General features: G+C 35.2%; 1 protein-coding gene across 5 annotated transcripts in view; it reads right to left on the reverse strand.

The window, feature by feature from the left end:
- The window catches only part of LOC122140472 (transcription initiation factor TFIID subunit 4-like), an 87,458-nt gene that overhangs the window by 63,031 nt on the left and 8,327 nt on the right, over positions 1-16,100 (reverse strand). For 3 of the 5 annotated variants that reach the window (XM_042744527.1, XM_042744531.1, XM_042744532.1), the window contains exons 3-9: positions 15,341-15,451; positions 14,391-14,534; positions 12,634-12,756; positions 11,408-11,497; positions 8,945-9,094; positions 5,332-5,407; positions 3,940-4,054 (exon numbers count right to left, since the gene is read on the reverse strand). In XM_042744527.1, the coding sequence (XP_042600461.1) occupies positions 3,940-4,054; positions 5,332-5,407; positions 8,945-9,094; positions 11,408-11,497; positions 12,634-12,756; positions 14,391-14,534; positions 15,341-15,451 (809 nt within the window). The remainder of the gene's footprint in view (positions 1-3,939; positions 4,055-5,331; positions 5,408-8,944; positions 9,095-11,407; positions 11,498-12,633; positions 12,757-14,390; positions 14,535-15,340; positions 15,452-16,100) is intronic. The other 2 variants (XM_042744529.1, XM_042744530.1) reach the window with 2 other exon arrangements.

Here is a 16,100-nt window from a genome sequence, read left to right on the forward strand (position 1 = left end):
CCAGCAGAGGTGGCTTTTCACTCTGACTGAGCCATCGGTCGCAGTGTAAAACTAAAACTGTTTAAAACCATTTCCAGTGATTGAAATCAAGCTGAAATGAAATATAAATATTAGATGAAAATTAACTTAGGCTAATAAACCGAAATGTAAAGTTTAAGTAGGTCTGCTAAAATGACTAAAACAAATAAAATGAATTACAGCTAAATATATATATATATATATAAACTAATAAGAAAATGACAAAGGCACAAGAAATAAAAAAAAAATACATTAAACTAAAAAAAAAAAAAAATCCAACACAATATACCACCGAAGTATAAAACATCACAAAAAATAATAATAAAATAACATTGCAAGGTGAAGTACTAAAAGTACTCAAATTAAAACAAAAATAAATTAAAGCTACATAGAAATATAATAAATAAAACTAATAAAAACGAAAAAAGTTAGTAAAGCTAACTAAAATTAAAATGAAAACACGAATAAAAGCTAATTCAAAATATGAATACACTTATAAATATTCTATAAATAATAACAGAATAATACTGCAAGTTGAAGTACTGAAATTGCTTGAATTAAAACTGAAATAAAAATAAAGCTAAATAGAAATATAACAATTTAAACTAATAAAAAACACAAAAAGTCAAGAAAACTTTACATTTATTAAAAATATTAATAAATAAAAGCTAATACAAGATAAACACTATACTAGCATATCGATAGTATTAAACTGACACTGATCTTTAACATTATGTTAACGTTATTAGGCAAGCGTGACTTTCCATCAGTGTGACTGGCAGCTTTTCCACCCAATCATTTCTCTCCCTTTTTCCCCGTTGCCTTGGTAACAGTGTCCTAATTACAGCACATTAGCGGCAGAGTTTCCTGCGCCTACGGCACTGCTGAAAACTTCATGGCTCCGATCACAGAGGTCAAAGTTCACTCCGCTCCGCTCTCATTTACGTCCGCGTCTGTACCTCTGTTTCTGACATTGACCCCCTGGCATCTCGCGCCCATGTGTGTGTGTACGACCCCGTCGCCCCCCGCCAGAGCCTCTCCCAGACTGGCCAGGGTGTCTATGAGTCCTGACACCGCGGCAGGAGCTGACAGAGGCCATTAGCACTGCGCGGAGTTAGCATGTTAGCCTAGCTGCCGCCACACAGCAGAGAAATGAAGGAGAGCAACTCAAGAGTTTGCTGTAGAAGTCAGGAGTATTATTAGTGTGTCACACTCATCATTCTTCTGCTGCAAATGATCGGTTTTATTCAGCTTCCCTTTACAAAAAAAGGTTACCATGGTAACTAAAATTCCCGCCAAAACTATGAAGAACATGACTTTATTTTTTTCAGTGTCTTTGACTGCAGAAGTATTTTGCCCCTTTATTTGCACTGTAAAGATTTTCAAAAAAATATTGAATGATTAGTTTTATGCCTTTAACCACAGCAGCCATATAATTAAAATGTTAATTTGAAGCAAACATAAGTATTTGAAATAATTGATCTTCAAGTAGTTAATCATTTTTAACCAGAAAAAATACTGAGTGAATCTTTTCTTTAAGAGAGTGAATCAAACGGTTTAATTTAAACATGTTGCTTTTATAATCAATTGTTAACTTAATTATAACACAAAATATTCAATATTCATTAAAAAATAAAATACTCTGTTAATAGAATACTGCTGTTACTGTTGACTAAAACTAATACTATTAATATATATTTGGTTAATGAAATTAAGTACAAAAAAATCTGAAATAAAATATAAATATAAGATGAAAATGTAAATTTCTAATTGAAATGACTTTTAAACTGAAGTTAAAATACTTCAGATACTAAAAATAAAATTAAAGCTAAATATTTCGATATTTAATAGTTTGAATGAGCTTTTTTTCTATTTTTGTCTTTTCACTTAGTTTTCACCAAGTATTAGTGTTTGTTAAATTAAATTAAATAAGCAACAAAATATATATAATAAGATATAATAAAAAAACAAAAAAATTATATTAGATATATTTAATTATAAAAAACTAATAAAAATGGCAAAAGTGCATGCTAAAACCTAAAGTAAAATGCATAAAGTAATATATATATATATATATATATATTTTTTTAATTATAAAGTTGACAATAGTGAATTTTTTATTATTACATTTTTTTTTAAATATTAAAAAATACTAGAATTGTATATAAATAATACTAAAATAAAACTGATATATAGAGTTGACAATAGTGAATGTCACTGTCTTTATGCCAAATGGGAATCTTTGCTGTATTAACTAAACTAAGCTAAGAGTGAACAGCCAATCAAAATCATCATGGGCACGAAACACGCCGTCAGGTAAAAGGTCGTCAGTACCAAGCAAACCTGACAGCTTAATTAGCTTCACTGCTAAAGATTTATTGGTTTATCAAAAAACACATACAGATAAAGACATAGGCAGAGAGAGCAAGAGAGAGAGAGAGAGAGAGAGAGAGAGAGAGGGGTGAACTCTGTGACCTGTGACACACACACACACACAACGGCTCTCTTAACCCTCACTGTTCACACTCTACATGGGCAGTTAACCTGAAATCAAACGCCCTACATAGGCAGCAACTCACTGTGCCACACAAATAGTGCTGCTCACATGAAGCACATGATCCACAACTGATCCCAATCTAGTTTAACCAGCCCTTGATTACATTTGAGGCTCTTAGAAGTGTGAAATTTATCATTAGCATGCATGCGAATTTGGCCAAAACAAGTTGTTTTGGAAGGCTGCATCATGTTGCATCAGTATATCAACTTTAAATTCAGTTTGGAACAGAACTAAAGTCTGTTTATATGAAACTGCAACATTCAAACACAAAAACACACACACATTCTCATATTTTCACAATATCTTTGTCTCATAAACACTGAAGCAATCATGCAATTTATCACGATAGCCACAGTTTCCACAAATGCTATAGGTCTTACTGTAAAGCCATGATGTATGAATGAATACCAAGACACCAAAGTTATACTGAGATTAACTGTTCATAAAGTAATTAATCATATTTTATATTCCAAACTTATACAAAACAGTGTTGTTATTGTAGACTAAAAATAAAAATATTAATAAATGAAATATAATATAGAATATATATATATATATATATATATATATATATATATATATATATATATATATATATATATATATATATATTGTTTTTTTTTTTTTTTTTTTTTTTTTTTTTTTTTTTACTTACTAATATACTTCTATTTGTGACCCTGGATCACAATACCAGTCATAAGGGTCAATTTCATCAATTTCAAGTAAAAAAGGTCAAGGTCAATTTCATGTAAAAAAAAATATTGAGAAAGTCACCTTTAAAGTTGTCCAAAAGAAGTTCTTATCAATGCATATTACTGATCAAAAATTAAGTTTTGATATATTTACAGTAGGAAATTTACAAAATTTCTTCCTGGAACATGATCTTTACTTAATATCCTAATGATTTTTGGCATAAAAGAAAAATTTATCATTTTGACCCATACAGTGTTGTTGGCTATTGCTACAAATATACCTGTGCTACTTAGGACTGGTTTTGTGCTCCAGGGTCATATATTATTTCTTTTTAATTACTTATTTTAATTATTTATATTTTATTTTATTTTATTTACACATATATAAATATTAAATTCCATTATAATTACATTTAAATATTACAAATATTGTAATTACTTTAATGCTGTGTTCATTTTAAGTTATTTTAGCTTGTTTTGAAATGACTGAAAAGCCCCGTCCGGTTAACCAGACACTAAAGCCATGAGCTACTTCATGTTTCGCTGACCTTCTGGGCGACAGTTTTGAGCAAACAGGAAAGAAAAGAAAGCATAGGGAGGATGAGGGCCAGCGGCTGCAGTGAAACGCTGCTCCCGTGTGTCAGCGGCCGGTATTACAGCTCACACCCGTACCTGAAGGAGCCTCCCCCCGGGTCATTCAGCTTGTTTTTCTGGTTTCCTGAGAGCTGTATGGTGACGCCCACAGGGCTTTTGCCCGTCTGGATCACCGCAGGCTTCCCTAAAGCACCTGGGAAAAGACAAGAGAGCATTATCATGAACTTACACACCTATTTTCATCACACCTCAACCAGCACTCACAATTCACATTACACATCATAAAGCAAAAAAACAAAACAATCCAACAAATTACACTTTCACACACTCCTGCACTGTGGCATTTTTTTCTTGACAATTAGACACATTTGCCCACAAAAGTCTCATTACTGTGATACCTCTGGATAGTTTTTGTAACTCACTTTTTTCTTATAATAGATTGAGGTCATTACTGTAAATTAGTAATTTATACTATAAAAATTTATGAAATTAAATTAGCAAAAAATAAAGGCAATAAAACAAATAAATATATAAATTAAATCATATTATTATTATATATATATCTATAAATTATGTCGATTTTAAATCTATAGAGTATAAATTACAAAATTATAAAATAAACAATGTAACATGTATTGCATTACACAGGCTTTATTTCCTTTCAAATAAAAATAAGAATAAATAAAATAATGGCAACACTTTACTTGAACTCTTTATGTACAATGCATTATATAGGTATTCATTTCATAAATACTTGCAATCAAGATTAAAATGCATTAGAATATTTTCAGATTCCTTACTATATCTGAAATATGTTGTTTGTTGTGTTTAAATGCACTGAATCGATACATAGTATAATGTATTATAACAATGGTTACAATTATTATAGGGTGCATAATTAATGCATTAAAAATATTGCATTATACAGAAAAGCTTCAAGTAAAATGCAACCAAAGAAATTAATAATAAATATTAATTTCTCAATTTTTAAAATTGACTTTATGGTGAAATATGACCCGGGCATTAGATTTCAGAGACAGAATAACAGGGTGAGCTGCCATTTGTACAGATTCTCTGCTTTTGTCTACATGCATGTCTCTGTTTTTTTATTTTTTATTTTTTTTATATATTTTTCTCTCAGTCTGTCTCTATACACTCCTCAATGTGTCGACACACACACACACACACACACACACAGTGACTGTCAGGGTGCATTTGAACGTGATTTTAAGAGGCATGTTCTTCGCCCACAGCTACAGGAGATGGTATTTTTAGAAACTTTCCCTGAAAATCCACTTTAAGGGCTAAAATCTAACAGATTAGACTATGATGGACAGGAACAGAAGGACTGTTATGTGTGTACCTGTATGTGTGTGTGTGTGATCAGACAGCAGGAGTTTCATACAAAGCAGATGAATGAATGAATAAATGACTGATTGTTAGATGTGAAGGTCATCTGTGTTTGCTCACCTGTCGCTCGCACCGTCTGCGTTATGACCACAGGCATCCGTATCTGACCTCCAGGACCCACTGCCCTCTTTATACCCTACAAACATACAAGAGTTACTCCATTTTATATTGATATCTGAACAGTCTTATAGTCTACAGCGAGTCAATCAGTCAGTTTGGCACTTATAGACACTCTTTTGTGTGTACAGCACTTTGATAAACACTTGCTGTTTTTAAAAAAGGGCTTTATAAATAAACTTTGACTTTTGACTTATAGACATGCATCAGCATCCTCAGATTTAATATCTGATATATTAATTTTCATGCTGGGCAACAACTAATTGCATCCAAAATAAAGGTTTTGTGAATATAATATATGTCTTTTTGCTGTCAAATCTGATTTTTATCCAGAAAACGTAAGACACAAGTAATATTTCCAGATGAACGTTTATTTCTTTGTCTCTGAATCATCACTGTGTGGCCTTGCATTATATGTTTTGATCATCAAACAAAGCATTTAAATCTCATCTTACATTATATATTATTATATAGATATATTATTGGGGATACAGAGTGACGAGTGATATTTATATAATATTATGTAAGTATCTGCTATACTGTAGATCTCATTGATTTATATTGCAAGCATCAGCCTCTACATCAACTTTTTGGCCATATAAATTTCAGCATCTTCACCAAATTTATTATTATTCCTTTATTTAACCAGGAAATCACATTGAGATATTGCTATCTCTTCTTTCAGTGAGACCTGGTCAAGACGGCAGCACATAAAGTTTCATATAAAAAGAATCACAGAGACAGTACCACAAATTACACAATCACAATTCATAAATAAAATCAGAAAAATTCATACAAAATACAATGATGCGTCCTTGACTCTTTACCAGTGACAAAACGTAATGTTGCATGATTAACAGAATCTAATTTTCTAAGTAAAGAAGTACCTGCATGCATATAAAAAATGACCACCATAATCAATTATTGATAAAAAGTACTCTCTACTAATTTCTTGCGGGCCTTATAAGGGAAAGAGTTTTTTAGACGATAAAAGAAGCCCAGTTTTGGTCTAAGCTTTTTCAACAACTTATCAATATGTATATTAAAAGCTAATCTTTCATCCATCCAACTCTTTCTATAAGTGAACCATTCAAGTTCATAATTGTCAAATCTGTAACCGTACTGCGACCGCGACGAAAAATCATATACTTTGTCTTATTTGAGTTTAAAACCAATTTTAACTGCAACAGTGAGCGCTGCATAATTAGAAAAGCATCCTGCAGTTGCTGTAAAGCTTGTTTTAAAAAAGATGCTGCTGTATAAATAATTGTATCACCTGCATACAAATGTATTTTAGCCGAGTCTATTCCATGTCTTAAATCATTAATATAAATTGAAAATAACAACGGGGCTAAAACAGATCCTTGAGGAACTCCACTATTTACATGAAGAAAAGGTGAGTTGCATATTTTTGCTCAGTTTGGGCCTCTGAATAAAACATCTGTTTAATTTTTTATTTTTCACTCTATCATACTATATGAGCCATAAAAACCTGATGGATCAAATAAGATACTCAACAAATTTTTGATTTTTCTGTTTCAAACAATTGGATGTTTCTGACTATTATTTCATATGTCAGGCTTTATGGGGTTAATGTGACATATTTGTAACTTGCATAATAAGACTAAGAACGTGTATTAATCAAATAGATAGTCTATTTAATTTTATGTAGACTTTAAAATGTAGGTCCTTTATTCACAGAATTTAAAATGCATTTAAAATGTAAAATTTCACCGTGTTGTCATGAAGGTGAATCTGGGCATTAATAAAATGCACATCTAGGTGTGGTCTGAAACACACAGGCTGAATTTTTCCCGAGCACATCAGAGAGAGAGAGAGAGAGAGAGAGAGAGAGAGAGAGAGAGAGAGAGAGAGAGAGAGAGAGAGGGGAAGAAAACAAGGTAGTGACAAAGTGAGGAGAGGGGCAGAAAACAGGAACAACACTAATAGAGACGCTTCCGTCCCCCGTGAGTCCCTCAGTGCTGCCCAGAGCAAATCCCATCCATCCATTCCACTTTCCCTCCGCCTGCATATTTCTCTGACTTGTTTTCTTGTGCCAGGACACACTGTCGCTACACTACAGCATTACTAAAGACACAGACTGAGCCATTACAGGAAGAGACTAAGACACGTCACACTCAATATAGCTTAACAATTATATCTGTGTTTTTCAACCTTTTGAACTAATGGTCAAATGTTTGGGGTCATATGATTAAAGAAATTAGTTTTCAGCAACATGCATTAAATTGATCAAAAAGACATTTCCATAATTTCACAGATTCCATAGAAAATATGAAGCAGCACAACTGTTTTCAACACTGATAATAATCAGAAATGTTTCTTGAGCAGCAAATAATCAAATAATAATGAAACATAAATGAAAACATAGTAATACATACTGGAGTAATGATGCTGAAAATACAGCTTTGATCGCAGGAATAAATTACATTTTACAATTCATTATAATAGAAAACAGTTATTTTAAATTGTAATAATATTTCACTGTTTTTACTTTATTTTTCATCAAATAAATGCAGCCTTGGTGAGCAAAAAGACTTTCAAAATCATCAAATAAATTATTTAAAAATTCAAAAACATTTAATGTATCAATGAAACAGCCAAGTACATGACGTGTTTAATTTGAAAAAAAATAAATAAATAAATACTCTTCGGATGTAAAATAAGTAACAATGGCTTGAAGCAAGTTTTAAGCATGAATAAGAATAAGCATGATATGCAAATACTGTATGTGTGCGGTCATATTTTAATAAGGACATGGCTGTGATTATGATTTTGGAATGAGACTACTTGGTTTCAATAAAAGTTCAAACTCTCTTGTTCATATAAGAGCAAGTTGAACATCATGAAAACGTCTATCTGATGCATCATGCATCTGAATTTTAGGGTGTTTTTAGGGCGTGTACAGTATGTCTTTAGAACATTTCCTGTCTGATGTTAAATGAATGTTTAGAAAGCACCTTTCAGATGTTTATAATATAGAAATACATATCATAGATATCAGATACTAGTTATGGTGTGGTTATATATGTGACCCTGGACCACAAAACCAGTCATATGGGTCAATTTTTCAAAATTGAGATTTATACATCATCTGAAAGCTGAATAAATTTCCATTGATGTGTGGTTTGTTAGGAGGACAATATTTGTCTGAGATACAACTATTTGAAAATCTGGAATCTGAGGGTGCAAAAAAAAATCTAAATATTGAGAAAATCAACATTAAATTTGCACAAAAAAATAAATTAGCAATGCATATTACTAATCAAAAATTAAGTTTTGATATATTTACAGTAGGAAGTTTACAAAGTATTCTAAAGAAACATGATCTTTACTTAATATCCTAATGATTTTTTGGCATAAAAGAAAAATCTATAATCTTGACCAATGCAATGTATTTTTGGCTACTGATACAAATATACCCCAGAGACTTAAGACTGCTTTTGAGCTCCAGGGTCACATATTGTTTCTGCTGAACTGTATGAATGAAACGGAGACAAGTGGAGCATATTTGAGAGGATGAGAGATCAGCACATACTTGTGGCAGTACGGTGGTGCTGTTGGGCTGGTGCGGACGCACACAGACACCCGTCTGGACCGGCGTCACGCTGGTTTTGTTGGGCTGCAAAGGGACTGTGAGAGACTGCTGGCTGCTCAGGAGAGACAGACGCAACGCAGGGAGACTTTTCTACAAACACAAACACACACACATGCATGCACACAAACACAGAGTTAGTCCCAAAGTAAACATTTAGATGGTCATCCATAAACAATAGATATGTAAAGCATGTAGCATTTAATGCAGAAAATGAGTTTAGCATCCACTAATGCACACCTGATATTATGTGAGTCAATTCCAATTCAGAATCAACTGCTCGAGTCGAGTATTTACCTGCTGAAGATATCAAATCCAATATATCACAAACTCATTTGAACCTGTGTATCTGTGCATAACGGGTTAGGGTTAGTTTCTCACCACCATGTGTCTAGATTCTGGTATACTGGGACTACATAAGGACACAGTCGAGGTGGTAATGCAGCCATTTTTCAATAGTACAACAGACTGTAGCCAATTATTCTGTTTATTTATACTATTTCTGCACATTTAAGGCAAGACACTACAGGCAAAACCATTGTTTTTATTTTTTTCATTCACCCTAACCCTAACATTGAGGCTATTTTGCTTCTATAACATCTTCTTTCAAATAGAAATCATCCAAAATACAAATTTAAGTGTTACTTTGTCTATTTGTGTCTACAGATTTCAATTAAAGCTGCAAGCAGCGTTGACGGGCCCAAGCCATCAGTGCAAAAGCCACCCATTTACAGTAATGCATTTACAGTAACCCTCCAGCAGCTTGGATTTAAGGGTTACAGCAATGAAAGGGTTACACTATAAGATCAAGACACACACAGGGAGAGAACAATATCTAAAACTTTGGTAACACTATACAATGCTAGTTTCATTTGTTAACATTACCTAGATTAGATTAAAATGAACAATAATTAAATAGCATTTATTAATGTTAATTAATATTAAGTTCAAAATGTATGTAAAGTTGTCTCTTTTATTTTATTTGTTTTGACTTTTATATTAGTTTATGTACTGTGAATGAACATGAACATACATATTTTTAACTAATATAAAAAGATTAATAAATATTGTTCATTGTTAGTTCATATTAGTTAATGCATTAACTAATGTTAACCGAAAATACCTTATTGTAAATTATTACCAACACTTTTTATTATCTATAACCATTTTTAAAAAATATTTTAATGATCTATAAGCATTTGTGAAATAATTATAGAAAACTATATTACACACTCACACATACTCACACATACTCACACACACACACACACACACACTCGCACGCACACACACACACACACACACACCCACCCACTCCCACACACACACACTCACACACACACACACACACACACGCACACACTCTCTCTCCCACACACTCGCACACACACGCACACACACACCCACCCACTCCCACACACACACACACACACACTCGCACGCACACTCACGCATACACACACTCACTCACACACACTCACGCACTCACACACACACACACACACTCACATACACACACTCACACACATCCACTCACACACACACACACACACTTGCGCACACACTCACACACACACACACACACACACACACACTCACACACACACACACACACTCTAACACTCTCACACACACTCTAACACACACACACACACTCTCACTCACACACACACACACACACTCTCTCTCCCACACACTCGCACACACACGGACACACACACCCACCCACTCCCCCCCCACACACACACACACACACACTCTCACACACACTCTCACACACTCACACACACTCTCACTCACACACACACACTCTCTCTCCCACACACTCGCACACACACACCCACCCACTCCCACACACACACACACACACACACTCGCATGCACACTCACGCATGCACACACACTCACTCACACACACTCACGCACTCACACAAACACACTCACATACACACACTCACACGCATCCACTCACACACACACACACACACACATACACACTCCCACACACACTCACACACTTGCGCACACACTCACACTCACACACTCTCACACACACTCTCACTCACACACACTCACACACACATTCAGCAGGAATCATTCACAATAATAAAAGCATCTCATATGTTTCATTTCAATTCAGTTTCCAGTGTGTGAACCGTCATTTTTTTTCTCATAGAGGCCGACCAGTCCGACAAAGATCATTAAACCCTGTGTAATCAGAGACATCTCGCTGAGATCACCGCGGGCTGCCGATGGCTATTTCTGGAGGATTTTGATATAAGGGCTCTAACATCACATTGGCGTGTCTGTTCGGACCGGCCGGGATGTGACACGTATCGTGCCTGACTGGACACCCGAGGAACGTGAACCGTGTCAGAGAAGGAGGACTCGCACGTGTTAACGTACCTTCAGGAAAGGGACGAGGTACGGCTGCGGAGACGACTTCAGCTCGGACTGTAAGCGGCTGGTGAACTCCTCCGGATCGATCTTCGCGTCCTGAGAGCAGCGACAGCAGATGATCAGAGAGATTTGAACGTGTACAGTGAAAAAAACATGCAAACTACTAACATCATGCTAGTACTACCGTCTCCCCTTTTGGTGTTAGACTGTTCAGTGAATGTTATCTGGATGCCTAGGGTCATTAATCGTTTGACAGCACTTTTCAATATTATAATTCATTTTACTTCAATCTAACAATCCAAATAACCCTAAGCAAAAAATCAAACAAACTTCAAACAACAATAAAAGTAAATAAACTTCAAACTTCAAATAAACTTCGACTACAGGATGAGGAGATGATTGGTGCAGGATAAAAATGAATTAACCTTTCATCTCATATGAGGCAAATTTCATTTTCAAAACACAGCCCTGTAAATTTCTGACAAGCTGCAAAAGAGGACTAACATTAGCTGGTTTAATGATGCAGAGATTAAAAATATCAATAAAAGCTTTTCTTAGATTCAAATTATATAAGTACCAGCTTTATTACACTTGACAAATGTTTTGGTTTTAATGACAAAAAATATTCCAAATGTATCATTTAACAAACAACAAAAAAAATAGAAAAAACAAATCCAACACAACACTCAAATTAAAATACAATTCCCACAAAATCTGTCATTTTTTCCCACAAAATCTGTCATTTTCTGTCTCTGTTTGGATGCAGTAAAACACCTGTCAGAAAACATCTGGCTCAGGTTTGCATTTTCTTCTGTCACCGGCCATAATTCTGACTTTGAAATCAGAATTAGGCATAAAATACTGTCATGTGTCTGAAAATGGTCTTAGAATTGATCAAATCTGGCTTGATTCAGACAAAAATCATGTGTTTGTTTTGTTTTTCTACTATGATAATACAAGAATTCTTCACGTATGGTTGTAAAAGCAAAAATGATACAAAAAGCACCTTATTTTGTGAGAAAGTGTGACGTTTAGAGCAAATCAGACACTATTTTTTGGAATCAGCACTACTAATAAACAAGTATTAGATTGCATTAAACACATATGATGCAGGCTATAGTGTGATATTCTGGATGTAAAATCAGGCCTTTCATGATGACATATAAAGCAAATAAATGAAAGCTAATGATTTATGAATTCAGATGTTTCTGGAGCAGGGGCGCCACACGTACCAGTAAATCCTGCACCAGCGATTTCACGTTTCGAGACGTCTCCGGGGAAGGGGAATTATGGGACGCCAACTTGATCAAAGTCGCCAAGAAGTTCTTGCACTTCTTCACGTTCTCCTGCATCTCCTGATGAGAGAGTGAGACGGTTCATTAGTTTTCAGGACGAGGCCGAGCTGAAGCGTGTCTTGATTTGGACGGATGCTTGTGTTAGTAAACAGTTTATCCGCTTCTGACTCACACAGACGCTCTGTTGTGCTTTTGTTGCCATAATCAGCGATCGAGCCTCACGGGTAAATCAAGTATTTTAATGAAATCCTCTAAATTCCATTTAAATGCTACAAAGCTGTCAATCATTTGAGGTTAGAGAATGTGTCAATCAAAAGTCTTTTTTAAGGCAGATGGCATGCTACGCTCACAAGGCTCTACAATGAACTCAAATGATATTATATTAATGAACCTGTGATTCTCATGCACACAAAATCAAAAGAAAAAGAAGCCTTTTTTTTATTTTATACATTGCAATATTAACTATTAAACACAATTATGGATCCAGATGTTTTACTTTTGAATTATTTATTTTATTTATATTATTTTTAATTGATAGTATAAATTAGTATAAAGGCAGAACAATGAATACTATCATGACATATAAATAACTTACAATTTTAATAATACAGCATTGTGTTTTTATAACATTATGAATAAGTAAGAAGTAATGAAATGCAATTTTGTGCAGTAAAATTTTGAGAATTTGGAAGAAAAATGTAATGAATTCTCATAGAAATAAAGTCACAAAAAAATTCTGTTTTATTATTATTTTATTTATTTATTATTATTTATTTAATTTGTTTAGGGAATAAACATGACCCATGTTTGTGAGATTCACCTGGTAATACACTATAAAACTTTGGGTCAGTATGATCTTTCTGAAAGAAATGTATACTTTTTTTCAGCAAGGGTTTATTAAATTGATCAAAAGTGTCAGTAAAGACATTTATAATGTTACAAAATATTTCTATTTCAAATAAATGCTGTTCTTTTGAACTTTCTATTCATCAAAGAATCCTAAAAATAAAATGTATCACAGTTTCCACAAAAATCTGAAGCAGCACAACTGTTTTCAACATTGATAATAATCAGAAATGTTTCTTTAGCAGCAAATCATCATATTAGAATGATTTCTGAAGATCATGTGACACTGAAAACTGGAGTAATGATGCTGAAAATTCAGCTTTGAATCACAGGAATAAATTACATTTTACAATACATTCACATAGAAATCAGTTCTTTTAAATAGTAATAACATTTCAAATTTTTATTGTATTCTTGATTAACTAAATGCAGCCTTGTTGAGCTGCTTCCAAAAACATTAATAAAAAAATCATACCAACCCCAAACTTGTGTATGGTAGTGTATGTGAACATGCATGTCTGTGTTTTTGCGTGCAGATGTGATGCCCAGATGTCTATAGACTTGCACTGCCACATGTGTGTTTATTTGTCTGTGCATGAACCTGCTGGCAGCTGTGTGTGTGTGTGTGTGTGTGTGTGTGTGTGTGTGTGTGTGTGTGTGTGTGTGTGTGTGTGTGTGTGTGTGTGTGTGTGTGTGTGTGTGTGTGTGGTTCGGATGGAGGCTAACCAAGTCCTGACAGTTAACCAGGGAGGCTTGAGGGGTCCAACAGTCACTCACTTGAGCTGAGAAAAAGAATAGATAAAGAGAGAGAGAAACTTGCAGGCTTTGATACGGGAGGGCATACAGACCTGGGAGACAAGCGGAGCTCCGGGGGCCGGGGTGGCTGCGCTCTGCGGGGCCAGTGGCATCTGAGTGAGGGGCCCCTGGGGGCCCAAAGCTGGCTGGACCTGCTGGGGAGCTGTCACTGCCACGGCGGCTGCCACGGGGCCCTTCTAGAGGAGGAAGGAGCAGAGACACGGAGATAAACACAAGCTGACGTCTGCCTGGCAGCAAGGCCACAGAGAACAGGAGAGACGGCCACAGCGTTCCCTGTCACATCGCGTGTCCCGAGAGAGCAGGGGACGACAGGAGCCAAGAGAGAGAGAGAGAGAGAGATGGAGGAGGAAGAACTCAGAGCACCTGACGACTCACAGTTCGCTTGGTTTGCTCCTGAGGCGCTCGCTCTCCATCTCTTACAGCCATGCTGAGTTTTTACTGTCTGTTCTTTTTCTTTATGTAAGAAATCTAATAAAACACAACTTTATAGATGAGCACAAGAGTGCAGGAGTAGATTTAAAAGCACATGAGACTCCAAACACATTCATTTCAATCAGATTATAATGCAGACACTTAATAAATTATAATGCAGATCGAATAAAATCGATATTTTGTTTTCTTTGCACACAGAAAGTGTTCTCGTCGCTTCATAACATTCAGATTGAACCACTGATGGCAGATGGACTATTTTGACGATGTCTTTCATACTTTTCTGGACCTTGACAGTGTAAGTTACTTGGCAGTCTATGGGACAGTCACAAGCCTCCCGGTTTTCATCTAAAATATCTTAAATTGTGTTCCGAAGATGAACAGAGCTTTGAATGACTGAATATCAAATTCTCCTCTGAAGCTCTGTGGTCATATACAGCATCATCTTAAAGCTTATAAACATAAAACAACTGATTCTGATGAGAAGGAAACAGAGAGAGAGAGAGAGAGAGAGAGAGAGAGAGAGAGAGAGAGAGAGAGGGCAGGTGCTCACAGCGGGGCCGGCTGCGGTGCTGGTCTGGGCCGCGGCGCTCGGTGAATTCGACTGGACCGGTTTAGTTTGAGCCGCAGGAGCGGGACGAATCGCCTGAGCACTAACAGGAGACTGAGAGCGAGAGAAAGAGAAAAGAAAGAAAGGAGGGAGGAAACAGAGAGCACTGAGAGCAGCATCACAGAGGAAAGGACGATTCACAGGATCTGACTTTCAGCTTTGTGTTGATAAGATCCCAGTCTGTGCACTTCTGATGAAGAACTAGTCCCTGGATGAGGAACTGCTCTGAAAGAGTTTTGTCCGTGACACACGCTCATTTCTTCAGTGTTGTGTGCGTTCACTAAGGCTGCTGTGCAATTAGAGAAGCATTATGAGTTCAACACTCATTCAGATTAATTAATAGCATTTATGGCATGATGTTAATTATCACAGGAAAAACTGATTTGACTGTGGACATCTATGGGCTAAGACATTCAGATGTGCAGCTTCAATACTTCATTTCATCTGTAGTGTGCATAAATCACCCACACAATCGATGCCCTTTCAATTCATTGAAAATTTAACTGAACAGGCCACAAAACACAGGAAGCTTAACCAGAAATGAAATAAAATAATGAATAAATAAGTAACACATTCAATGCATTCTGGGAAATGAAGTGTCCAAAAATCTACTTGTAAAGGCCGATAAAACCTTGCAGCATCAAAACATTAGTCATCTTTTTTTTCATAAACTTTCCTTTTTCTTGTAAAAAATTGCACTTAT

This window comes from Cyprinus carpio, chromosome B18 (assembly GCF_018340385.1).
Source record: "Cyprinus carpio isolate SPL01 chromosome B18, ASM1834038v1, whole genome shotgun sequence".
NCBI lineage: Eukaryota > Metazoa > Chordata > Actinopteri > Cypriniformes > Cyprinidae > Cyprinus > Cyprinus carpio.